The 27,278-nt window shown below is 47.1% G+C and overlaps 1 protein-coding gene across 3 annotated transcripts in view; it reads right to left on the bottom strand.

The window, feature by feature from the left end:
* PLEKHA8 (pleckstrin homology domain containing A8) overlaps nucleotides 1-27,278 on the bottom strand; it is a 183,260-nt gene that overhangs the window by 87,899 nt on the left and 68,083 nt on the right. For all 3 annotated transcript variants that reach the window (XM_063921956.1, XM_063921955.1, XM_063921957.1), the window contains exons 5-6: nucleotides 6,913-7,071; nucleotides 4,824-4,864 (exon numbers count right to left, since the gene is read on the bottom strand). In XM_063921956.1, coding sequence (XP_063778026.1) covers nucleotides 4,824-4,864; nucleotides 6,913-7,071 — 200 coding nt within the window. The remainder of the gene's footprint in view (nucleotides 1-4,823; nucleotides 4,865-6,912; nucleotides 7,072-27,278) is intronic.

The raw sequence follows: 27,278 nt of genomic DNA on the forward strand, positions 1-27,278 counted from the left end.
TCCTTTAACGGTAGGGGAGGTGCTTGAGCTAAAGGGTGGGAGACCGGTGGACAGGAGGTTTAATATCTCCAGTCCTCCTAGTTTGAAGCTCCACCAATATCATGTGGATAGATCCCTAATATGTTTTAACATTACCAATCCCCGAAAGCCGGGAAATTGGGAAGTGTCATGGAGTAACCAAACCATGACCTTTTCATATAGAGCAGATAGAATGCCGACAGATACAGAGCTTATACGCCACATAGCCAGTAGAGAAAAATCTTTCCGATATAGGTATACCCTAGGAAGTAGGATTACGAGAGTTGGAGAAGTATCACCAGGATACTGTGCACATATCGTACAAACTGATACGTGTACTAGACAGATGGGAGAATTAGGGGTAGGAGATTTCACATGGAGGATGTGTAATATGGTTATGTCCTACTCCGTCCCATATGTTCTCCCCGATGATGCATATTTCATATGCGGGAGGAAGGCGTATAAGTGGCTTGCCCCAAACTCTGAAGGATTGTGTTATATTGGAAAAGTACTGCCTGAGGTAATGACTGTATCACATGCCAAAATGAAAGATATACACCGTGTTGCCCAAGCTCCTTATACTCACACTCATTACGAGCACGTAGTTAAACGGCACCTGATAGAAAGAACAGAGCATCCGGCCTCTGACATGATCCATGAATCCATCGGGATTCAGGTCCTAATCGCGTTAGATTTCACTCGCACCGCTAGAGGAGTGCTGAACTATAGATATATCTCTGCGCTTGCAAATTTGTTAGACAATATCACAGAAATGTATGATGACACGTTTAGGTATACTGGAAGAGAACTTCAAGCTTATAAAACAGAACTGGTTCAGCATAGAATGGTTCTTAATTATCTCACGGCAGTAACAGGTGGATATTGTGTCACACTGGCAACGCAGTACGGCGTGAAATGCTGCACATATATAACGAATAGCACCGAGGACCCGGTCGAGGTCATAGACCAAAAGATGGATGATATTCTCCAATTAAAGTGGGAATTTCGCAGGAGACACAATCTCACCCTTGCTGCTGTGGGTAATGAGCTGACTGGTTGGGTGTCATGGTTGAACCCGCGAAATTGGTTCTCTGGTTTAGGAGAATGGGCTCAAGGAGTCATAATGGATGTAGGGAAGTTTCTCCTATGTATCTTGGGTGTTGTCATAACGATTGGCTTGATATTTAGATGCGGTCAGGCTTTAACGAAGTGCAAACGTAGTACCAGGGTAATGAGTCTAAGGAGTGAGGAAATTGTAATTCCAATGGATTTGATTTATGACCCAACTGTAGAAACAATGATGTGATGAAAATGCGATTATACGGTCCGTTTCTTTCACCTGTTTTTCCGTTTTCTCCAAGGTACAAAAGACCCACTTGGACGAGGAATTTGATGATCCTGTATACAGACAACTGATGGATTAAAGAAGAGGTTTTGACAACCTTATACACAGATATTTGATGAACTATGCCATAGACCCCCAGTTTCCCTAGAAATTTTAAAATTACGCTAGCCCAACACTTTTGTAAGTCTATGGACATTGACAAAGCTTTTTGCCCACACCTTTTGGCAAAAGCCCAAAGAAGACTGCATTCAACAGACACCGAACAAGACTTCAACCGACAAATGTTCATTAACCTGACATAGAATACCACTGCATTTACCATAAGTGTTCTTTATCTTCATCTCTACAACCTTCAGGTAATGACACACATAGTCGATAGGGAATACAGGCACAGATATCAGCAATCACATATTCCCCCATTCATGTATCATCAACTAAAATGTGCTCCCCCATTTTGTTGCAACCAAAATCCGAAAAGAGCTCGGTAAAGTTTGACAGCCCATCCACAGACCCGTACCGCGGGATAAGAAGGAATTCAAATGTATACTTCGCAATACCTCGAAGCTTGATTTAAAACATGTACGGCACGATGATACATGACCCCCCAAACATGGATTCATACACACATGCTTCTGCTATCTCACTAGGTCATACCCTTTTCCTACCTTCTCCTCTCCTCCCCTACCCAACCATAGAAATATTTACACTTGACATATATTTTTCTCGTTTTGAAATGTTTTAGGAAGTGGCAGTTATTGTTGACTGCCAAAGGGTGGACTGTCAAAGTCAGAAAAATATCACTATGCACACTGCCATATTTGCACCTCATGCGAGTGCCTGTTGCACGTTCATGAGCCCTGCCGTGCGTGCGCATACTCGCCGTTGCGGGCACCCGCAGGCGCACGGTGTGCGCATTTACGGTAAAGTTTATGTGCGTCTAGCGGGCGACTCGTTCATAACATATTTTAACTGTATAACGTATTTTGTAGATCATGGTCCCTTTGATAGATTCTGAAAGTTTAGTTAATGTAGCATGTTCATGGACAGAGAGATCCCTCTTTGTCTGATACAAGGGGTCAGACAAGGATTATACAGTGGTGTTTAGTATCCATCGGAAGAGTATTTAATTAGCAATATTCCGGTGTTGGTTTGAAGCGGATTAATCGCTCGTGCGAATAGTTATGGACATAAGAAGTTTATGTCCATTTACTATTATTTGCACTTACTTATCCATGCGGCGGGAAACCTAGTTTCCCACCCACCTGAGCAGTTGGAAATGGTCTCAGCCCACCTGTATGAATCAACCTATGACCTTTTGTTATAATACGAAGACGAATTCCTGTGTCCAATGAACAATGAGATTGTAGGGACCATTGAATGGTATTGTTTGTGGGGCATAAATAGACAAGCCGACCATATCCAGCGCACTCTCTTCAACGGTTCTCATTGCTGATAATCGGGAGCTGGATATCGAGGCGCATGCGATCGTTCCCTTTGTGCGTAAGTTTTCTCCGCAATCATATTGTCTTTCTTGTTATTGTGAGCCATATCTCTCTCTCTCTCTCTCTCTTCTCTTTCTCTCTCATTTTCCTTAAACGTAATTGTACTGATATTGTATTTCCTGTGTAGTTATCTGGTTAGTTAGTCTATGTTATATTGGTAGTGTATGACTTGTATTGTATTATTCTTTTGCAAGTATAACATTCATATAAGGCGTTAGACCCTAAGCCCGGTATTTGTGTATTTCTTATAGTGTTAAGTATTCTTAGAGCGTCGGTGACGCTCGAACAGCTTTTAAGTTAATAAGGTTACACTGTGTTGCATCTACACCCTATCACTACACCAAGGTTTACTGCATAATACACTGTTTTATGGTATAGTTATAAAGGTTTAACATTGTGAGCGTTAGCGCCGCTGGTGATCTCCTCGTGGTCCCGAGCGTTCGCTACGCTATAGCGAACCATTACGTTAGTCGGCAGCCAATAGCGTGCCTGTCTGTGATCTCTTGGCCGTGAGCGAACGTGACGCTTGAGCGTCTCGACTACGGCTAAGCGATCGTACGCAACGTGCGTACCCTTACGGTATTCCATACGTTAATAGCGTACAGTGTTCTTAGACCTCTTAAAGGGTTTTAAGTAAGATAAATATTTAGCTTTATCAATATATATACTCTCCAAGAAACAGAGGCACTCCTGGACTATGAACTTAGTGAAAAATCATGGTGGTTTATAAACCACCATGATTTTTCACTAAGTTCATAGTCCAGGAGTGCCTCTGTTTCTTGGAGAGTATTGAGGGGGTTGGCAGGCCCCGTGAGTGCACCCTGGCAGGTAATTTATAGCTTTCCACGGAGTGCCGGCTGTTGGAGTTTGAGATAGAGATATATATATATATATATATATATATATATTATTTTTTTTTCTTTCTTTTTCAGCACCAGCCTACATTACTCCCGGAAGAACTGCCTGATACAGTTCAGGATCCCACACACAGAATTCCTGTTTCTCGTGGTTATCTGTGTTTACCACTTGCTGAAAGCTATGACTGATCCTCCAATAGGGAACCTTGACTAAAGTGGACTGGCCACCCAGAGGTTCTAAAAGGCCTGATTCATAGTTGAACGCAATGTCAAGGTGGGATGCAGTTTTTTGTACTATACATGCATCTAAGGCGCAGTAAATGTCTTAAAAATAGGTTGGGCGTTCCTGGGCAGTGAATGCGGATGCACGGAGACAGTCCGTCTTAAGGGCATATTATGTGCCGCTGAAGTGGTTGTATACTCTTGATGCTTCATCGCTCACTTGGGTGCAAATTTCAATTGTGCAACTGATGGCTGAGTCTAAAGACACAGCAAGCAGTATTTGGCCATCTAAAGAGCTCAGAGTGGGTGACTGAGTCCTTGCACATTCAGATGCACAGCTGTGCACCAGGGAAGGGCTTGCAGCGGTATTTCCATAAAGTTGCAGACTCAAGATCAGCTTAAGAAGCACACACACACACAGACACTGCAGCACCGCACTCAGAATCAGGCACTAAATGTGGTAATAGTAATGGCTTTCAGCAATGAGTGCTGTGGGTACATGAGCTAAAGGCTAGGAAAAACAAAAATTTTTACACTTTCAAGATCCTATAAATGCTTTCTCCATGGAACTATTATCTACTGTACATATGGACTAATCTTCCCTGGATATAAGGATTGTGATAAAAGTAGCTTTACTTATTTAATAGAAAGAGGCTATGTATGATAAGTTGTGTTACCCAAGAATTAGGGAAGCGCTTTTAACGTACTATTTTAATAAATAATATGAATTGAATATTGTTTTGTTTAATGCCATTTGAAGTATATATCCGCATCTGAATTATAGCAATATATTTTAGTACTGTATTACATGTAATAAAACCGGGACTTTGTAAGTTTGTTATCATATGCTAGTAAAGTAACTCTCTGATACACACTAACCTTTGTGCTGTAACATGACCAGATAAAGTAGATCGCCGTACCTGAAATAAAAATACATTAAGCTTATAGACTACTATCATTTCTGGAGAGCTGGATCAGTACATATCTAGCAGGTTTTTTGATTCCTAGGAATATCTTGACTTTATAAAAAAAAAAAGAGATAGTCGGCTTTGGAACAAAACATCTGTTGTGACAAACCTAATTAAGTAAAAAAACAAAATACACAGATATTAGTAATGCAGTAATATATAATTACCCATGTCAGAAAAAAATAAAACGGGTAACAAAAAATGGGAACACATCCCCCTTTTGTAGGCAAACGTGATTGGTATATGCAGAACCCAGCAATAACTGGGTTGCATTATGTTGTGTAGTTTATTGACAATGCTTAAGGTGCAAATCAGCACCTTTCCAAGCACTTAGAAAGGAACGTTCCTCGGCCTAGTATCAGTGAAATGTATGAAAAAACTTTCTGACTGGTAGATGTGGTTTTAGTGGAAATTTGCACCATTGAAAATTCTCAGTAATTAACCCCATTTGATTAAAAAAAGGAGCTCTCACTGACCGTGAGAAATTAGGAGTATTTGGGGTGGTCAGTTTGCAGGTGTTTTAGTGACAAGGACATCTATAGTACTTTGACATACATAGATCATTCACAAAATGGAAAACCTGTACAAGATCAGTTTTGGACACTCTGTGAGGCCTCATCGTCACCCAGCTGCAATGGGTTTAATGCAGTGGTTCCCAAGCAGTGTGCCTAGGCACTCTGGGGTGCTGCGAGACACTTGCAGGGGTGCCTCAGGTTTTTGGTCCAGAACCAAAATAAATTAATTTATTGTCAAATTGATAGGCAAAACCAGTGCTACTGGCTGTCAATTATAAATTATTGGGCAATTAGAACCACAACTATGTCCACTACCACATAACTGAACCTAAGGGTGACAATTAAGCACAATTTACATAATCTAATATCATTTTTTTTAATTTATCAATAAGAAACTTTTGGACTAGGGGTGCCTTGAAAAAAATGCTGATATTCTAGGGTGCCATGATTCAATAAAGTTTGCAAACCACTAGTCTAATGGATTAAGATACTGGTGTTAATTGTGTTGTAGAAGTTTACACAGGCAGAGGGGAGGAAATGGGCAGAAAGCAAAGTACACAGTAAGTGCAGTGGTATGGCTAGTTCCCAGGACAGAAATGAGGATTCCATATGTGGAAATGAAAAATGAATGGAATTATGGGGTGATGAGGGTGCATGTTTAAAGGGAAGGGGCAGGGGTAATCTATGGGGGGCACACAGTCATTTCTACTACACAAAGTTAAACTGAGCCTCCATGTTGGACGGACTTCGGAGGAGTTGGACATTTCTAGATGCTTTCGAAGCAATGTACTTAATACCTTCCAGCAATACTCTCACATATAATAAACACAGAACCAGTGTCCCCTCCCCCTCCGGATTAATTTGAGTTATGAAATAACGTTAAATTGACCAATATTGGAGGAGATTAATGGAAATATTTTAATGAATGGGTCACTTGTAAGGTGGTATGAGGCTGGATTTTGACGTAACATTAATTCTTGTACACAATCTAGTAGTAATTTCTCTACCTCTCCGCACACAAAGACCCACGTCATGTTTGCAGAGGGTGTCTTGAGAAAGAAGAGTAGGCATGCCCCTTTATGTGCACTAGACAGACCACTCAGATGCACAACTGAAAGACAATGGCGTTTTGTTGTGCGTATGAAGAGCAAATAAGGCCCTTTGTGTTCAGTTTTATGATTTCTTGAGCATTTTTTATGTTTTAGTTAAATGGCAGTGGGAAATGTATTGTAACTTGGTATTACCCGATATCTGGCCAGAGGATTAATCCACATGCACTTATCTATTTATTGTTGTGCCATTACTCCTTTAACAAAAAACAGCTGCCGCATAGTCCACAGGACCAGAGGCACAGCACCACAAAGCCCGGCTTTTTATCTCTGACTATGAATGGATTTCCCTGACAATATATGTTCATTATAGCATGTTATTTCACATGTAGCCTGGAATGAATATAGGTGTGCCAAGTATCAGTATACACGGTACCTTGTTGGGCCTGAGGACGGAGAGGTGAGGAGATCCTGGAGGTGTGGCATATGCCGGGTGAGATGTGAAGGTGCTATTTGCAATCTGCATACACTCTTCCAAGGTTTTCAGGAACGTGTTGCATGTAGACTTCAAAAGTGTTCCCATATCAAGTTTCTCCTATTAGAGAAAGAAAACCAAAATTCCTAGTACTGTTTAGGAAAGATCATTTATTACAGCTTTCTGGCATTAAGCTGAACCTCTGCAAACAGCAAAGCTGCACTACCATCTTCCAGATGAATTTGACCATGCACATCCCTGTACTAGCAGGGCCTATACACCATTTGGGATCCGGTCTGAAGATCGACAGTATCTAGGTCGACAATGTTTAAGTCGACCACTATAGGTCGACAGTCACTAGGTCGACATGGATGGAAGGTCGACAGGGTTTCTAGGTCGACAGGTCTAAAGGTCGACATGAGTTTTTCACATTTTTTTTCTTTTTTTGAATTTTTTCATACTTAACGATCCACGTGGACTACGATTGGAACGGTAAAGTGTGCCGAGCGAAGCATGGCGAGCGAAGCGAGCCATGCGAGGGGATGCGGTGCACTAATTTGGGATCCCGGTCACTCTACGAAGAAAACGACACACAAAAAAAATTCCTCATGTCGACCTTTAGACCTGTCGACCTAGCACATGTCGACCTAGAAACCCTGTCGACCTTCCATCCATGTCGACCTAGTGACTGTCGACCTAAACATTGTCGACCTAGATACTGTCGATTTGATGAACCACACCCACACCATTTATCACATGGCTCTGCAGGATCTATAATACAGAGATAAGCAATCCGTTCCATTTTGTCTCTTTAAAACAGTTGCGGAAGAAGGGGGGGGGGATGGACCAATTGTAACCTGTAATTTTCATTGCTCACCTGTGGTGTTCACAATACATGGTATGTGTTCCCCTAGGAGTACTTGTAGGGACGTTCAGGGATACGCAAAAAAAAAATCTGTAATGGCTGGGGACGCAGTTAATGTTTTGGCAGCCATCAATGGCAGATATGCATCCTTTGTGCTCTGTTAGAAACTCTGTTATCCCACCACCCTCGGTAGTATAGCAGACAAGACAGTTACCTCTTCTGCCTCGTTTCAGAGGCTCGGCCCTCAGCCTCTTATACTTTGTTGAAATGCTTAATCATTTCGTTACCATCAATTACAGCAGAAATTGGACGGCCAACAGCACCTAACATTTATGCACAGGTGTTCTACTGGGCACCCAAGTGATAATTAGGCACATAGGGAAAGCAGTGTCCTAGGGATATCAACCCCATGCCTGACCCTGATAACAGGTAGGAAAATACAGTGACATTACCTACAGAACTACACACCAGCCTATGATATTTCATGTCAGTATGTTTTACCAGTTTCTAGTTAATAAAAACAAAAAACCTTGTAAAATAAAAAACACCAAAAGATTGTGTAACCCTATGAAATTGTTCTAACATAATTTAGGTGTAAACATTTTAAAGTATTTGTGGACTATAAATTATTCTTATATTGTATTAAGTGAGAAAATATTACTGTATGTACACATTCTATTCTTGCCATTTTTTTAATATTGTTTATATGTTTCCTATGTAGAAACAACTAAACATTTTATCTAATAGTAATTATAGTGATTACAAATGTTTGCTATGCAAATGTTGGGTTACAAATAAATCAAATGCTCTACTGGGCCTGCACAGGCAAAAATATATTGAGAACAACTGTATCAGATGTTAGTGCAGCTTCACAATTACAGCACTGTATTTAGGGAGCGGTCACTGTAACAGTACTTTTCAAGTAATGGCCATGTACATGCATTTTATATCTGGAAACTGAATATAATATTTACCAGACTAGAATAAACAAGTTTCAGTTTTAAACAAAGCTTGATTGTATAAAGGGGATCATCATATTATGTTTGATCTTGACAGTCACACATATTTTATAGGGGTGCCGTCGCTACTCTGCACATATAGTAATGACATCTCACTGATGACAACATAATGTGACACATACATATACTGTATATATACATATACGACACACACACACACACACACACACACACGCGGCCGGACTGGCCATCTGGCACTTCTGGCAAATGTCAGAAGGGCCGATGGCCACGTGGGCCGGTCCAGCCGATCCCCGCTTGTGTCACTGAGACACACTGCCGCTCAGTCCGGCGGCAGAGTGTCTCAGCTGTCAGGAGAGGAGAGAGCGCCAGTGCGGCTATGTCTGGCGGCGTGTAGTGGACTTCAAACCAGCCGCCGGTTCGTGAGCCAATCAGAGCTCGCAGACCAGCAGCCAATCAGGAGCCGCCGCTGCCGGTCCGCGAGCTCTGATTGGCTCACGAACCGGCGGCTAGTTTGAAGTCCTACATGCCGGCGCCAGACATAGCCGTGCGCCCGCGCTCTGAGCTCACCTCCTGACACCCTCACATCACAGCCGGAGGAGCAGCAGCAGCGGTAAGCAGCTGCAGCACTGCTGTGGGGGCAATTGTATACCTGGCACTGTGGGGGCAATTGGCTGGCACTGTGGGGCATTTGTATACCTGGCACTGTGGGGGAATTTGTATACCTGGCACTGTGTGGGCATTTGTATACCTGTCAGGTATACAATTGCCCCCACAGTGCCAGATCCACAATTGCCCCCACAGTGTCAGGTATTACCTGACACTGTGGGGGCAATTGTGGATCTGGCACTGTGGGGGCATTTGTATACCTGGCACTGTGGGGGCATTTGTGGATCTGGCACTGTGGAGGCATTTGTATACCTGGCAATGTGGGGCATTTGTGGATCTGGCACTGTGGGGGCAATTGTATACCTGGCACTGTGGGGCATTTGTGGATCTGGCACTGTGGGGGCATTTGTATACCTGGCACAGTGGGGCATTTGTATACCTGGCACTGTGGGGGCATTTGTATACCTGGCACTGTGGGGGCATTTGTATACCTGGCACTGTGGGGGCATTTGTATACCTGGCACTGTGGGGGCATTTGTGGATCTGGCACTGTGGGGGCATTTGTGGATCTGGCACTGTGGGGGCATTTGTATACCTGGCACTGTGGGGCATTTGTGGATCTGGCACTGTGGGGGCATTTGTGGATCTGGCACTGTGGGGGCATTTGTGGATCTGGCACTGTGGGGGCAATAGTGGATCTGGCACTGCACTATTGGGGGCATATGTCTGTGTATCACGTCCCATTTTAATTGCCCAAACCCATTTTTTTGGCGCGCGCACACAGAACATCTATGAGACGCTCTCTGACTGATTGGTCGCCGCTTAGCCCTGGCGGGAGTGCACATAGACGCTCTCATTCTAGTGAATGGGGCGCGTCCATGTCCACGCCCCTTTTCTGGAGCGTGCGCGCTTAGTTACAACCTTTATTTTTCCATACCCCCACTACAACATTTCTACTTCAACCAATGGTTGTGTGTATTTTAATACAGAATGATGTACACTTGTATGTTGTTATATTAATTATATTTGTAAGAGCATAGACTAAGAAGTAGGAGGAGTCGGGAATAGTAAGGGGAGGAGTCAGATGCTGGGCCTATTTTTGGTCCCAGTCCGGCCCTGCACACACATTATATACATACATACATACATACATACATACATACATACATACATACATATACAGTTCCACCGTGAGCTGAAGGGTGCACTCTCCACGAAGAATCAAATAAAAAAAATGCAGGTGAGTTAAATCAACATCCGTTTATTCGTTAGTAGCCTCATACAGTCTCGACGTTTCGATTCAAACTATGAATCTTCATCAGGAGAAGGCTTAACATCATTCCGACAATAGTTGTAGATCAAATACAATTCATTAAGAATGCTCAATATACTGTTGTGTGCCAGCATGTGAACACACAACGGTATATTGAGCATTCTTGACCAGCTGAGGAGATGCAGAATATTGCTTAAGTGTAGTTACCTTTTTGATATACCTGTGATAGTAGAAATTTGCTGGCAGACTGGATTGTGTCCTAACTTATGTCCACATTGGGATATAGGACCAAATACTATTTTTATTCAAATGAATTGTATTTGATCTACAACTATTGTCGGAATGATGTTAATCTTCTCCTGATGAAGGCTACTAACAAATAAACGGATGTTGATTTAACTCACCTGCATTTTTTTATTTTTATTTGATACTTCGTGGAGAGTGCACCCTTCAACCTCACAGTGGAACTGTATATGTTTAGTGGACCATTTCGATGGTATCCATTGGGAGCACCCTGCCAGTTGCTCTAGAATTTTCAAGAGAGTGCAGGACTTTTGGGGGGATATCAGGTCCAGTCCTAGACCTTGTGGCGCCCAGGGCGAAAGTTCCCCCCCCCCCCCCCTTCCCCTTCCAGGTAAAATACAGTTGGTGCACGCCCCAAAACAGGGACGTGGCTTCTTCGTAGGGAAGGGGCGTGGCTTCTTCGTAGGGAAGGGGTGTGCCCACAGTTATCCCCCTGTACTTGTGCCCCGCTGTAGCTGTGCCCCCAGTAGTTGTGCCCCTAGTTAATTTCCCCCCAGTAGCTGTTCCCCCTTTGGTAGTGCCCCTTATAGTAGTGCCCCCAGTAGCTGTGCACCCTGTAGCAGTGCCAGGCCCGGCGACAGGGGGGGGGGGGGGTCAAAGGGGACACCCGTCCCGGGCCCCGTCATTGTGAGGGGCCCCAAGGTCCAGCGGTGGCAGCATATCATAATAAATGTACATAATTGTATAACTCGCGGCACCGCACCAGCCGCGTGCGGCCCGCTGTGTGGTTGAGTTGTTGTTTTTTGCGGCAGCACCCCCCCATCCCCCCAAGCCGTGTGGTCACCCCCTCAGTGCACAGCCCCAGCCAGGTCAGCTGTCAGCCTGAGCCAGCCAGTCCCCGGCCGTGCTGTATGCTGTGCAGTGCACTGACGTTGCACCAGTGACACACGATGATGCCCGTCCGGACCGCCCCTCCTCTTCGAGTCCTCACCGCACGCCTCCCTGTCTCTGCTGTGTGAGCTGTAAGGAGCCGGAGCGCCAAGCAGGAGTGGCCCAGGACAGTACTGCGGGATTCTGAGCCTGGTCAATAAGCGGCGCCGGCGGCTGTGTGTTGCTGCTGGTAAGGCTCTCCAACTCCAGAATGTTTAGGGATTTGGGTTTAGTTTGGGGCTTTGGGATTGGTTTGGGTTGGGCTGCGGGCAGGCAGGCACATTATGCATGCAGCATTCTGCACATATACATGCATCTGCATGCTTGCATGTCAGATGAGATCAGAGCAGAATGTCTGTGTGGTGGTGACTGGTCTTTCAGGCTCATCTGCTGCTCAGCACAGACAGTACAAAATGCCTGGCCATTGTGTGTCTGGGAATCTTAATTTTGGAAAGAGATGATCCCAATATATCAGTATTGTATTAGGCAGGCGGGGTTGGGATCGGGTGACCGGCGGTCGGGATCCCGGTGGTCAGCATACGGACGCCGGGATACCCACAAGTGGGAATATGGCTGGGCCCCCTGCCGGCATTCTGGCGTCCGGGATCCCGGCGTCGGTATGCTGACCACCAGGATCCCGGCTGCCGGGATCATAACTACATCCCAGGGAGGTGCATGTGACGGTCGTGGGGAAGAACATAGTGCAGACAATGTTTTTAGGGCCGGGTGGGGGGGCCCGCAGAGATATTACTGTACCGGGCCCCAAGATTTCTGTTGCCGGCTCTGAGCAGTGCCCCCAGTATGTGCCCCCTGTAGTTGTGCCCCCTGTAGATTTGCCCCCAGTAGCTGTGCCCCCCTGTAGCTGTGCCCCCAGTAGTTGTGCCCCCCAGTAGATTTGCTCCCAGTAGCTGTGCCCCCCTGTAGATTTGCCCTCAGTAGCTGTTCCCCCAGTACTTGTTCCCCCTGTAGATTTGCCCCCAGTAGCTGTGCCCAGTAGTTGTGCCCCCAGTTAATTTGCCTCCAGTAGCTGTTCCCCCTGTAGCAGTGCCCCCAGATCCTATTCCCCCTTTAGCATTGCCCCAGTATGTGCCCCCTGTAGATCTGCCCCCCAGTAGCTGTGCCCCCATTAATAGTGCCGCTCTGAAACCTTAAAAATAAACATAAAACACAATACTTACCAGCCTCGCTCCTGTTTCCGGACCGCTGCTGCCGTCTTCGGGCGCCGGCTCCTCTCTATGAGAGAGACGTCATGACGTCTCTCCCATAGCAGCGCCGCACTGACACTAGGGGTCAATTTTGACCTCTAGTGTCTGTCAGCGACGCCGGCTGCAGCGGGCGCACACGGCGCTCGCTGCAGCCGGGGAGCGGGGAGGGAGGGTAGATTAGTAGCGGCTCTTGCCACGGTGGCGGCGCCCTCAGGGTAGCGGCGCCCCGGGCAAAAAGCCTGCTTGCCTGTGGCAAGAGCCGCTACTGGGAGATATATATATATATATATATACACACATATATATCACAAAGTCTGGCACTCACTGCATTCTGGTGCTCCCATTAGAAGGACTGCGCCTACACGATATATGGCAAAGAAAGATGTCACTCAGAGTCTTGTTAAGCCAGTGTAGAAGACGTGCTTTAATGGGGTCTACGTATGAGGGACGTACTCCCTTTCCTCAGGACCAATAAGTAGACCTTATTAAAATAGGATTTTAATTACCTACCGGTAAATCCTTTTCTCGTAGTCCGTAGAGAATGCTGGGGTCCACATTAGTACCATGGGGTATAGACGGGTCCACGAGGAGCCTCTGGCTCTTTAAGAGTTTGAGAGTGTGGGCTGGCTCCTCCCTCTATGCCCCTCCTACCAGACTCAGTATAGGAACTGTGCTCGAGGAGACGGACAACTTTGAGAGAAGCATTTTACACAGATAGTGGCGAGATTCACACCAGCTCACACATACAAGGCAACCCAAGCCAACCAGCTTGAAACTCAGCAACGGCTGAACAAGATTACTTAACCAAGTAACAAAACAGTACATAACTAAGAACTAAGCAGTACTGAACCAAGTAACCACTGCAGGATCACGAAGCGCTGGGCGAGCGCCCAGCATCGTCTACGGACTACGAGAAAAGGATTTACCGGTAGGTAATTAAAATCCTATTTTCTCTTACGTCCTAGAGTATGCTGGGGTCCACATTAGTACCATGGGGATGTACCAAAGCTCCCAGAACGGGAGGGAGAGCACGGATGCTCTTGCAGAAATGATAGACCAAAATTCAGGTCCTCAGAGGCCAAAGTATCGAACTTGTAGAACTTTGCAAACGTGTTCAACCCAGACCAAGTCGCCGCTCGGCAAAGCTGTAAACCCGAGACACCCCGGCCAGCCGCCCAGGGAGAACCCACCTTACGAGTAGAGTGGGCCTTAACAGATGTAGGACACGGCAATCCTGCCGTAGAATACGCATGCTGGATAGTGAACCTGATCCAGCGAGAGATAGTCTGCTTAGAAGCAGGACACCCCAGTTTCTTGGGATCATACAGGACAAACAGAGAGTCCAATTTTCTGTGACGAGCAGTCCTCTTCACATAGATTTTCAGAGCCCTTACAACTTCCAAGAACTTTGATGAAATTGAGGAGTCAGTAGCAACTTGCACCTCAATAGGTTGGTTGATATGAAATGCCGACACAACCTTCGGAAGGAACTGCTGACGTGTCCGAAGCTCAGCTCTATTTTCATGGTAGATTAAGTAGGGGCCTTTACAAGACAAAGCCCGCAACTCTGACACACGTCTAGCAGAAGCTAAGGCCAACAAAGTGACAGCCTTCCATGTGAGAAACTTGACCTCAACCTCCTGTAGAGGCTCGAACCAATCCGATTGGAGAAACTGCAACACCACGTTAAAATCCCAGGGTGCCGTAGGTGGCATAAAGGGAGACTGGATGTGCAGAACGCCTTTCAAAAAAGTCTGAACCTCAGGGAGGGAAGCCAACTGTTTCTGGAAGAAAATGGATAGGGCAGAAATCTGGACCTTTACGGATCCCAACCTCAGGCACATATGTACACCTGCTTGCAGGAAGAGAAGAAAACGTCCCAGTTGAAACTCCACCATAGGAAACTTCTTGGATTCACACCAAGATACATACTTTTTCCAAATGCGATGGTTATGTTTCGATGTTACTCCTTTCCTAGCCTGTATCAGGGTAGGAATAATCTTGCTCGGAATGCCCTTCCGAGTTAATATCTGGCGCTCAACTTCCATGCCGTGAAACGTAGCTGCGGTAAGTCTTGATAAGCGAACGGCCCCTGCTGCAGCAGGTCCTCCCGAAGAGGAAGAGACCTCGAATCTACCAGCAGAAGACCTAGAAGATCAGAGTACCAAGCCCTTCCTGGCCAGTCCGGAGCAATGAGGATAGCCTGAACAAAGAAAAAGTTTAAATCTAGGCGCAGACTATCAATGGAGACCCCCTATGTAACAATTTTCCTCCACTGTTCTGAATATACTGCAGCTTCAAAGAGGAGATCACTGATTCTCCAATAGATTTTAGACAAGTACACAAAATAATTGAAGCGCTGTACAGTCAGAACATAGATTTTATGAATTTATTGCCACATACAAACAATATATACATATAACATACAATACATACACACGGCCGGTGTTAAAATTAATAAAACACCAAGTACCCTCGGTGATCAATTCATAACATACAAGCCTAAGCTATTGGTATCCAATACCATCAAATTATCTCAGTTCCAAGGGATGTTAGTGGAACAATCAATTAGTAATTAGTAAATCACTGATAGAATATATTAGCAATTGGTTAGTATGAGTCCTTAATAATACTGATGGAATACCGGTGAAATATATTAGCAATTGATTGGTACGAGTCTTTAATGATGGTCATATTTGGCTCCATAGCCGTCCATTTCTCAAAAGACACAGTCCTCAGTGAACTCAAAATTAATTGGCAGTCAGCAACTGTTTTAAATCAAGGCTCTATCCACAGCGGTTAGTAAGATTTTATCACATGCATAACTGAATGTTAGTCGTTGAAATAGCCAGCAGTATCCATGCTAGGAATTGCAATTAATATATTGTAATCACAGTCAGTGCTTCTCTTATATACTGAAGTTGTTGTGCATCAACAGACACCCATAACTGAGCATATAGCCATTCGGCATGAAAGTAAATTCACTCTATTCTGGGCATTAGACACCTCTGTCGGCTTACTGTATAGTGGTCTCCCCCATGCACCTGCAACTGGTGCTGGATTAGCTTCCTTCTCGGGGTCCCGCCGCACCAGAGGTCTGCTCGTTTAATGTCCCATTAAGTGTGATAGGTACCGGATCCGTGCAGAAACAGTCTCAACGCGTTTCCCCGCCTTTACAATCGGCGGCTTCTACTACTCCTGAGGAAGCCGCCGATTGTAAAGGCTATTTCAACGACTAACATTCAGTTATGCATGTGATAAAATCTTACTAACAGCTGTGGATAGAGCCTTGATTTAAAACAGTTGCTGACTGCCAATTAATTTTGAGTTCACTGAGGACTGTGTCTTTTGAGAAATGGACAGCTATGGAGCCAAATATGACCATCATTAAAGACTCATACCAATCAATTGCTAATATATTTCACCGGTATTCCATCAGTATTATTAAGGACTCATACTAACCAATTGCTAATATATTCTATCAGTGATTTACTAATTACCAATTGATTGTTCCACTAATATCCCTTGGAACTGAGATAATTTGATGGTATTGGATACCAATAGCTTAGGCTTGTATGTTATGAATTGATCACCGAGGGTACTTGGTGTTTTATTAATTTTAACACCGGCCGTGTGTATGTATTGTATGTTATATGTATATATTGTTTGTATGTGGCAATAAATTCATAAAATCTATGTTCTGACTGTACAGCGCTTCAATTATTTTGTGTACTAGGATAGCCTGAACTCTTGTTCTCCTTATGAGTTTTAGAACTCTTGGAATGAGCGGAAGTGGAGGAAACACGTACTCCCACGGAGTCACCAGGGCGTCCACCGTCACGGCTCCCTTGACCTGGAACAATACCTCCGAAGCTTCTTGTTGAGACGGGAGGCCATCATGTCTATTTGAGGTACACCCCAAAAATTTGTCACCTCCGTGAACACCTCCGGATGGAGGCCCCACTCTCCTGGATGGAGATCGTGTCTGCTGAGGAAGTCCGCTTCCCAGTTGTCTACTCCCGGAATGAAGATTGCCGATAGCGCCAACGCGTGTTTTTCTGCCCAGAGGATGATTCTTGTTACCTCTGACATTGCAGCTATGCTTTTCGTTCTGCCCTGTTGGTTTATGTAGGCCACCGTCGTTACATTGTCTGACTGTACTTGAATGGCTTGATCTCGCAGAAGATGAGTCGCTTGGAGAAGACCGTTGTAGACGGCTCTTAGTTCCAGAATGTTTATTGGAAGACTGGATTCCAGGTTTGACCACCTTCCTTGGAAGGTTTTCCCTTGAGTGACTGCGCCCCAGCCCCGGAGACTTGCATCCGTGGTTAGAAGGATCCAGTCCTGAATCCTGAACCTTCGGCCCTCCAGAAGGTGAGGCATTTGCAGCCACCAGAGAAGTGAAATCCTGGCTTTCGGCGACAGACGTATCCTCTGGTGCATGTGTAGGTGAGATCCCGACCACTTGTCTAGGAGATCCAGTTGGAAGGACAGCGCATGAAACTTTCCGTCCTGTAGAGCCTCGTAGGAGGCAACCATCTTCCCCAGAAGGCGAATGCACTGATTAACCGATACCCGGGATGGCTTCAGGACATCCAGGACCATTGTTTGAATCACCAACGCTTTCTCTTGCAGCAGAAACACCCTCTGCACTTCTGTGTCGAGGATCATCCCCAGAAAAGACAATCTCCTTGTTGGCTCCAAATGGGACTTTGGAAGATTCAGGATCCAGCCGTGTTCCCTGAGCAGATGAGTCGTGATAACAATGGACTGCAACAAGGTCTCCCGGGACGATGCCTTTATCAGCAGATCGTCCAGATATGGGATTATGTTCACTCCCTGTCTGTGGAGGAGAACCATCATCTCGGCCATCACCTTGGTGAACACCCTCGGTGCTGTGGAGAGGCCGAATGGCAGTGCCTGAAATTGATAGTGACTGTCTAACAGTGCAAATCTGAGATAAGCCTGGTGCGGCGGCCAAATCAGAATGTGGAGGTACGCATCCTTGATATCCAGGGATAGCAGGAACTCTCCCTCCTCCAGACCTGAAATCACTGCACTGAGAGACTCCATTTTGAATTTGAACACTCTCAGGTAAGGGTTCAACGATTTAAAGTTCAAAATTGGTCTGACCGAACCATCCGGTTTCTGTACCACAAAAAGGTTTGAATAATAACCCTTGTTTTGCATACGAGGTGGAACTGGGACAATGACCGGTGACTTTTCCAATTTTAGGATGGCTTCCTGTAGGATAGCCCTGTCTGTCAGCAAAGCTGGCAAGCCTGATTTGAAGAAACTGTGAGGTGGAATTTCTTGAAACTCGAGTCTGTACCCCCTGGGACCCAATATCCTGTACCCAGGGATCCAGGCCGGAAGACACCCAGACGTGGCTGAAACATCTGAGTCTCGCACCCACCAGGCCGTCTTCCAGGCTGTGTGGTCCACCGTCATGCTGAGGATTTTGAGGAACCAGAAGCGGGTTTCGGGTGCAGGCTTTTTGGATTTTGCACGTCCACCTCAAAAGAAGGTGGTAGTAGGCTTGGACTTTTTGTCTTAGCAGTCCGAAAGGACTGCAACGTAGTTGAAGAAAATGGTTTCTTCATGTAAGGTGTAGCAGAGTGAAGGAAAGGAGACTTACCCACAGTTGCCGAGGAAATCCACGCATCCAACGCTTCCCCAAATAGAGTATGACCTGTGTAGGGTAGGTTCTCCACACTTCTCCTGGATTCCGCGTCTGCAGACCATTGGCGTAGCCAGAGTCCCCTGCAAGCTGCGACCGACATTGAAGATATCCGTGCAGTCAGCGTACCCAGGTCCTTCATGGATTCCACCATGAACCCCGCAGAATCCTGTATGTTACGTAAAAACAAATCAATGCCACTACTATCCATTGTATCCAAATCCTCTAGGAATGTGCCTGACCACTTTACTATGGCTTTAGAAATCCATGCACAGGCAATAGTGGGCCTTAACGCCACCTCTGAAGCAGTGTATATGGATTTGAGCGTAGTGTCAATCTTGCAATCAGCCGGTTCTTTTAACGCGGTAGATCCAGGGACAGGTAAAACGAGATTTATGGTAAGAACTTACCGTTTTTAAATCTCTTTCTGCGATGTACACTGGGCTCCACAAGGAATAACATCGGGGTGTAGAGTAGGATCTTGATCCGAGGCACCAACAGGCTCAAAGCTTTAGACTGTTCCCAGATGCACAGCGCCACCTCCTCTATAACCCCGCCTCCATGCCAGTGAGCTCAGTTTCGTTAACCAGCTCAATGCAGTAGCAGGTACCAGAGACGACAACCGCTCGTAGCCAATTACACCACACACTCACCGCAGGAGAGGGTGTCAGCGGCTATGCCAATACCAACCCAAAAAAGCAAAGTGCATCAGAGTGGGCACCTTGTGGAGCCCAGTGTACCTCGCAGAAAGAGATTTAACAATGGTAAGTTCTTACCATAAATCTCGTTTTCTGCTGCGGGGCACACTGTGCTGCACAAGGAATAACATCAGGGATTTCCAAAAGCAGTTCCTTATGGGAGGGGATGCACTGTGGCGGGCACAAGAAGCCGGCGTCCAAAGGAAGCATCCTGGGAAATGGCAGTATCAAAGGCATAGAACCTAATAAACGTGTTCCTTGAGGACCACGTAGCCGCCTTGCACAACTGTTCAAGGGTCGCACCACGGTGGGCCGCCCAAGAAGGTCCAACCAACCGAGTAGAATGGGCTTTTATGGTAGCAGGAACCGGACGACCAGCCTGTACATAAGCATGTGCAATCACCATTCTAATCCATCTGGCCAATGTCTGCTTAGAAGCAGGCCAGCCACGTTTGTGAAAACCAAACAACACAAAAAGAGAATCAGGGCGTGTCCGAAGAACCGCCCGGTCACGGTGAAAAATCAAATAGGGGGAATTATAGGATAAGGCACCCAAGTCCGAGACCCTTCTAGCTGAAGCAATAGCCAGCAAAAACAACACCTTAAGGGAAAGCCACTTAAGGTCAGCAGAGGTAAGAGGCTCAATCGGAGACTCCTGTAAAGCCTCCAAAACCACAGGCAGATCCCAAGGGGCCACAGGTGGCACATACGGAGGCTGAATCCTCAGCACGCCCTGAGTGACGGTATGGACATCAGGCAGGGTAGCGATCTTTCTCTGAAACCAAACCGACAAGGCCGATATGTCAACCTTGAGGGAGGCCAGACACAGGCCTAAATCAAGGCCTTGTTGTAGAAAAGCCAATAGTTTGGCCATACTAAACTTGAAAACGTCATGATTGTGAGACGCACACCAAGTAAAGTAAGCATTCCAGACCCTATGGTATATCCGAGCAGAAGCCGGCTTACGGGCCTTCAACATAGTTTGAACGACCGCCTCAGAAAAACCCTTGGCCCTCAAGACGGAAGCTTCAAGAGCCACACCGTCAAAGCCAGACGGGCCAAATCCTGGTAAACACAAGGGCCCTGAACGAGGAGGTCTGGTCGTTGTGGAAGTAGAAGGGAACAATCCAACGAGAGGCCCTGTAGATCAGAGAACCAGTGCCACCTGGGCCACGCTGGAGCGACTAGAAGTAGGTTTCCTCCTTCTTGCTTGAACTTCCGTAGTACTCTGGGCAGTAGCGACAGCGGAGGGAACACATACGGCAGCCGAAAGTTCCACGGGATTGACAAGAACATCCACGAACGCTGCTTGAGGATCCCTTGTCCTTGCATCTGAGAGGCCCCACGTGACCACGAGAAGTTGAAACACCTCTGGATGAAGGCTCCATTCTCCGGCGTGCACGTCCCGACGACTGAGATAGTCTGCCTCCCAGTTCAGAACGCCTGGAATGAACACTGCTGATATGGCCGGCAGATGGCATTCTGCCCACTGAAGAATCCTTGATACTTCCCTCTTTGCCATGCGGCTTCGAGTGCCGCCCCCTGATGATTGATGTACGCCACCGTTGTCCGACTGTACTTGAACAGGTCTGTTCTGTATCAGATGCTGGGCCATTGTCAACGCATTGAACACTGCCCGCAGGTCCAGAATGTTTATCGGGAGTAGAGACTCCTTCTCGGTCCACCGACCCTGGAGAGAGTGTTGCTCCAACACCGTGCCCCAACCTCTCAGACTTGCATCCGTCGTCAGAAGGACCCAGTTGGATATCCAGAAGGGTTGGCCCCTGCTCAATCGTTGGGCCTGAAGCCACCAGCTCAGTGACAGACGGTCCTGCGGAGATATGGAGATCATGTGAAATCTGGTCCGGTGAGGCAGGCCGTCCCACTTGGACAGAATCAACTTCTGCAGAGGGCGAAAATGGAATTGAGCATACTCCACCATGTCGAAAGCAGACACCATGAGACCTAGCACTTGAATGGATCGACACTAGCGGACAGGATAGGAAGCATCGGATCTTGTCCTGAAGCTTCAGGACTTTCTACTGAGACAGGAAGAACCGCTGGTTGTGGGTGTCCAATAATGCTCCCAGGTGTACCATGCTTCGAGCCGGAACCAGGGAGGATTTCTTCCAGTTGATCAGCCATCCGTGGGCTTTCATGCACTGGATTGTCAAATCGAGATGACACAGGAGAAGTTCTGGGGAACTCGCCAGGATCAACAAATCGTCTAGGTATGGTAGTATCCTGACCCCTTGACGACGTAGCATGGCCGTCATGACCGCCATCACCTTGGTGAATCCTCGCGGAGCCGTAGTCAAACCAAAAGGTAACGCCCGAAATTGGTAATGAAGGTTGCCAACTGCAAACCGCAGGTACTGCGGATGAGATACCGCAATAGGAATATGTAGGTAGGCATCCTGTATGTCCAGGGAGACCATATAGTCCCCAGGCTCCATGGCCAGAACAATAGAGCGCAGCGTTTCCATACGGAACTTGGAAAGTTGCACATGCTAGTTCAAGGACTTCAGATTGAGAATGGGCCTCGAAGACCCATTCGGTTTCGGGACTAGAAACAGCGGTGAATAGAACCCCTCACCCCTCTGAGTCAGAGGCACCTGTACCACCACTCCTGTGGACAGGAGGGAACGTACCACCGAGTGCAACGCATTTGCTTTTGCCGGATCCAGAGGCACATCTGTCAGGCAAAATCGATGAGGGGGGCGATTCTTGAAGGTATGGCGTAGGCCTCGAGCAACGACTTCCCTCACCCAGGTATCCGAAGTGGTCTTCAACCATTCCTGGGTAAACCTTAGAAGTCGGCACCCCACCCTGGGATCCCCCAGAGGGAGGCCCGCCCCGTCATGCGGCCGGCTTATCAGTTTTTGAAGCTGGCTGGCGGGCAACCCAAGCACGTTTTGGTCTGGGCTTGGCAGGCCTGGAAGTACGGGCTTGCTTCGGGTACGCCTGACCTTTTGCTTTACCTGGAGTACGAAAGGGCCGAGGGAAAGTACTTTTAGCCTTCTGCGTAAAAGGAGCCGTACTAGGTAGGCAGGCTGTTTTAGCAGTAGCCAGGTTAGCCACAATCTTATTGAGGTCTTCTGCAAAGAGAATGTCTCCCTTGAAAGGAAGAGTTTTTTTTGTATCCAAATCCATAGACCAGGATCTCAGCCAAAGGATATGTCTGGCCAAAACGGACGCAGTAGCAGCTTTGGCCGCGAGCACCCCGGCATCGGAGGCCGCCTCCTTAAGGTACAGAGAAGCCGTGGCAATATACGAGAGAGACATTGTCGAGCATGCTCAGAAACATCAGAAGGCATTTCTGCCTCGAGTTCCTGAGCCCACGCCTCAACAGCTTCAGCAGTCCAAGTCGCTGCAATAGTTGGCCTTTGAACAGCCCCAGACAGGGTATAAATCGCTTTTAAACAGCCCTCTACCTGACGATCCGTCGGTTCCTTCAGAGAGGTGACGGTAGTTACAGGCAGGGCAGAGGAAACAACCATACGCGCCACATGAGAATCTACAGACGGAGGGGTTTCCCAATATTTACACACCTCCGCAGAGAGAGGATAGCGAGCCAACAGTCTCTTATTCGGTGTAAACTTTGTCCCCGGATTTTCCCAGGATTCCTGACGTATGTCAATCAGGTGTTTAGAGTAGGGTAGAACCTGCTTAACCACCTTCTTACGCTTAAACCCATCAGGTTTCTTGGAAACAATTTCAGGCTCAGAATCAGCCACCTGAAAAATGATCCGTATCGCCTCAATCAAATCTGAGACATCCACGGACGATTTTCCATCCCCATCTGAAACATCAGCGTCAGTGTCCGAGGGGTCAGTATAAGCATCGTCCTCCTCGGAGGACGTGTCAGTTAAGGCCGCGGATCGGGAGGAGGTAATGGCCCTTTTAGAAGACGACTTAGTCTTATGCGGGCGAGAGTGACCCTTAGATGTGGACATGGATCGGTTCAAATGCTGTAACTGAGTGGAAAGCTGATCCGCCCATGGCAGGTTCACAGCGGGGACCATAATCTGTGATAGCGGCACAGGTGGTCCCACAGGGGGCGTCAATTTAGTTACAAGCGTGTTTAACAAAGTGGAAAATGTAGCCCAAGATGGACCTAGTGTTGCCCCAAGTGCTACCGACCCACTAGGGGGCAAGGAAGCCCCTGAACCTGAACTCCCAGCTGCTAAATTATCCTCCATGCAGTCAATGGCCTCACTACTACGCAGTGTGGGAGAGGCCCCAATGTCGTTGCCACATGTAGCAGACATAACAATGCACACAGTAATGGGCAACCCGGTACAAAAAGATATTTATTATTTTGTAGCAGCATTATACCTAGTAAGAACTCTCACAGAAACAGCCGCAGCTGGCACAGACCGAGGGTTCAATAGGAGTAGAACATATGGTGACTATAATTCACAAGTAAAAAATACTCCAGTGGCATATCTTGTGAAACAAACCTATATTAACAGAGAAAACCTGAAACACTTGGCCCCCACAGGTATAGTAATATAGGAATAGCACGCTGAGTGAAATACCCTGCAATAAGGCAACCACACAGCAGCTACATGCACACACACATATATAGTCACAAACGTACCATGCAGCAATTATGTACCATAAACTGCACTGGAATAGCAATACAAAGAAATACTCAGTATGGCTATATGTGATAACAATAGATATAACAAATGCAGTAAACACTGGATGTATATCACAGGGTGTTTGTACCACACAACCCTGACAGTATGCACTCTTTATTAACTAACACAGTCACAGTGACAGGTAGAATACTTAAGTGTCCCGTAGGAAACACAGCACTGGCAGTCAGGCGGTTCCACAGAGGAGGATTTGCCCCAGCTCAATCTATGATGGCCCTAGCTCAGCTCAATCTATGATGGCCGCTGGTCAGGAGTGAGGGAGAGATATGCAGCTCCAGGGCGGGAACATTGTAGAAATGGCGCCCTGGGGCTGGGGGGAGGGGCCTCAGGTCCGGCCTGCTCCCCCTGCTGGCATTCCCACCGGGCGTGCGGGCAGTAGAACAAAAGTGTGTGTGTGGGGGGGGGGGGTAATAGTACAACGTCCCCCCTGATCTGTGCCCATATAGAAACACCCTGGTGGCTAGTGGAACATCAGCCCAGTAATCTGCATCCACGCCAGCGCGCGGCCCGCCTCCTACTGCAAAGTGAGGCACAGAAGCCCCTTACGTCCCCCTTGACAGCGGCTCCGTGATCCGGGAGACGGCGGCGTGTGTGTGGCTCACTGGAAGACAGAGAAAGAAGCCGGCGCCTCCGCTGTAGTGACCCGGCAACCGCGGCGCGTGAGTATACAACGTCGCTGGGGGTGATGGAGCTGCAGCAGAAACGTCGATCAGACACAGCCTTCTGCAGTCCTTTGAATAGTCCTCTTCTGTCTGTAAAGTTTAAGCTAAGAATAGGCTGCCTGAAGCAGCCCCCTGTTAAGTGACCTGCTACTGCAGGCACCAACTACAAACTGAGCTCACTGGCATGGAGGCGGGGTTATAGAGGAGGCGGCGCTGTGCATCTTGGGAACAGTCTAAAGCTTTGAGCCTGTTGGTGCCTCGGAACAAGATCCTACTCTACACCCCGATGTTATTCCTTGTGGAGCACAGTGTATTCCGCAGCAGAAAACCACCTTTTTTGACAGTCTGGAGACTGATGCGTCAACTATGGGTGGGTTTACCTATTATTTTCTATCCTTCTCGGGGAAGGGAAAAGCAACCAGAACCCTTTTGGGGATCTGGAATTTTTTCTCCGGGTTCTCCCAGGATTTTTCAAATAAAGCGATTAATTCTTTAGATGCAGGGAAGGTTAGCGAGGCTTTCTTATTATCTGTGAAGTAAGCCTCCTCAACCTGCTCAGGTGTTGTTTCAGAAATGTTTAACACATCTCTAATAGCCTCAATCATGAGCTGCACCCCCTTTGCAAGGGATGCCGCCCCCCTTAGCACGTCGCCATCACCGTCTGCAGTATCAGTCGATATCCATGTCATCTTGCATAATCTGGGCAAGTGCACGTTTCTGTGGGAATATGCTAGGGGATTTTGCCGGAATAGGAACAGAACCTGACCAAACTGCCATAGATTTCTTTAACACCTGAGTTTCAGTCTCAGTATGAGCTACCCTAGTAGAGATCTGAGAGATCATTCCCTTAATGGAGGTCAACCACTCAGGATCAACAATAGGGATCTGAGACAAGACATTACATTACTGTGTACATGGAATGGATTCCTCCTGAGAGGAAACATCCTCTGCAGCATATGACACAGAGTCCCTAGACATGGCTATGGGAGATAATAAACACCCGCACACACACACACACGGAAATGTCAGACAGTTTTCCCCCAAGTATGCCACAGAAAGACAAAGATTGGAGCCAACCCACACACACAGCGCTTCCTGAGTAGATATAACACAACTACCCAACATTTACGGTGTACTTTAATAGACTACACAGTATTAACAAAGCCTCCCCCCTTCTACAACCCCCTGGTACCACACAGAATAGCTGGAGTAAACACTGGATGTATATCACAGGGTGTTTGTACCACACAACCCTGACAGTATGCACTCTCTTAACTAACACAGTCACAGTGACAGGTAGAATACTTAAGTGTCCTGTAGGAAACACAGCACTGGCAGTCAGGCGGTTCAACAGAGGAGGATTTGCCCCTGCAGTCCTAGAAACAGCTCAGCTCAATCTATGATGGCTGCTGGTCAGGAGTGAGGGAGAGATATGCAGCTCCAGGGCAGGAACATTGTAGAAATGGCGCCCTGGGGCTGGGGGGAGGGACCTCAGGTGCGGCCTGCTCCCCCTGCTGGCATCCCCACCGGGCGTGCGGGCAGTAGAACAAAAGTGTGTGTGGGTGTGGGGGGGTAAAAGTACAATGTCCCCCCTGACCTGTGCCCATATAGAAACACCCTGGTGGCTAGTGGAACATCAGCCCAGTAATCTGCGTCCACTCCAGTGCGCGGCCCGCCTCCTACTGCAAAGTGAGGCACAGAAGCCCCTTACGTCCCCCTTGACAGCGGCTCCGTGATCCGGGAGACGGCGGCGTGTGTGTGTCTCACTGGAAGACAGATAAAGAAGCTGGCGCCTCCGCTGTAGTGAACCGGCAACCGCGGCGCGGGAGTATACAGCGTTGCTGGGGGTGATGGAGCTGCAGCAGAAACGTTGATCAGACACAGCCTTCTGCAGTCCTTTGAATAGTCCTCTTCTGTAGCTTAAGCTAAGAATAGGCTGCATGAAGCAGCCCCCTGTTAAGTGACCTGCTACTGCAGGCACCAACTACAAACTGAGCTCACTGGCATGGAGGCGGGGTTATAGAGGAGGCGGCGCTGTGCATCTTGGGAACAGTCTAAAGCTTTGAGCCTGTTGGTGCCTCAGAACAAGATCCTACTCTACACCCCGATGTTATTCCTTGTGGAGCACAGTGTATTCCGCAGCAGAAAACCACCTTTTTTGACAGTCTGGAGACTGATGCGTCAACTATGGGTGGGTTTTCCCATTATTTTCTATCCTCCTCAGGGAAGGGAAAAGCAACCAGAACCCTTTTGGGGATCTGGAATTTTTTCTCCGGGTTCTCCCAGGATTTTTCAAATAAAGCGATTCATTATTATCTGTGAAGTAAGCCTCCTCAACCTGCTCAGGTGTTGTTTCAGAAATGTTTAACACATCTCTAATAGCCTCAATCATGAGCTGCACCCCCTTTGCAAGGGATGCCGCCCCCCTTAGCACGTCCCCATCACCGTCTGCAGTATCAGTCGGTATCCATGTCATCTTGCATAATCTGGGCAAGTGCACGTTTCTGTGGGAATATGCTAG

This window comes from Pseudophryne corroboree, chromosome 5, assembly GCF_028390025.1.
Source record: "Pseudophryne corroboree isolate aPseCor3 chromosome 5, aPseCor3.hap2, whole genome shotgun sequence".
Lineage (NCBI taxonomy): Eukaryota > Metazoa > Chordata > Amphibia > Anura > Myobatrachidae > Pseudophryne > Pseudophryne corroboree.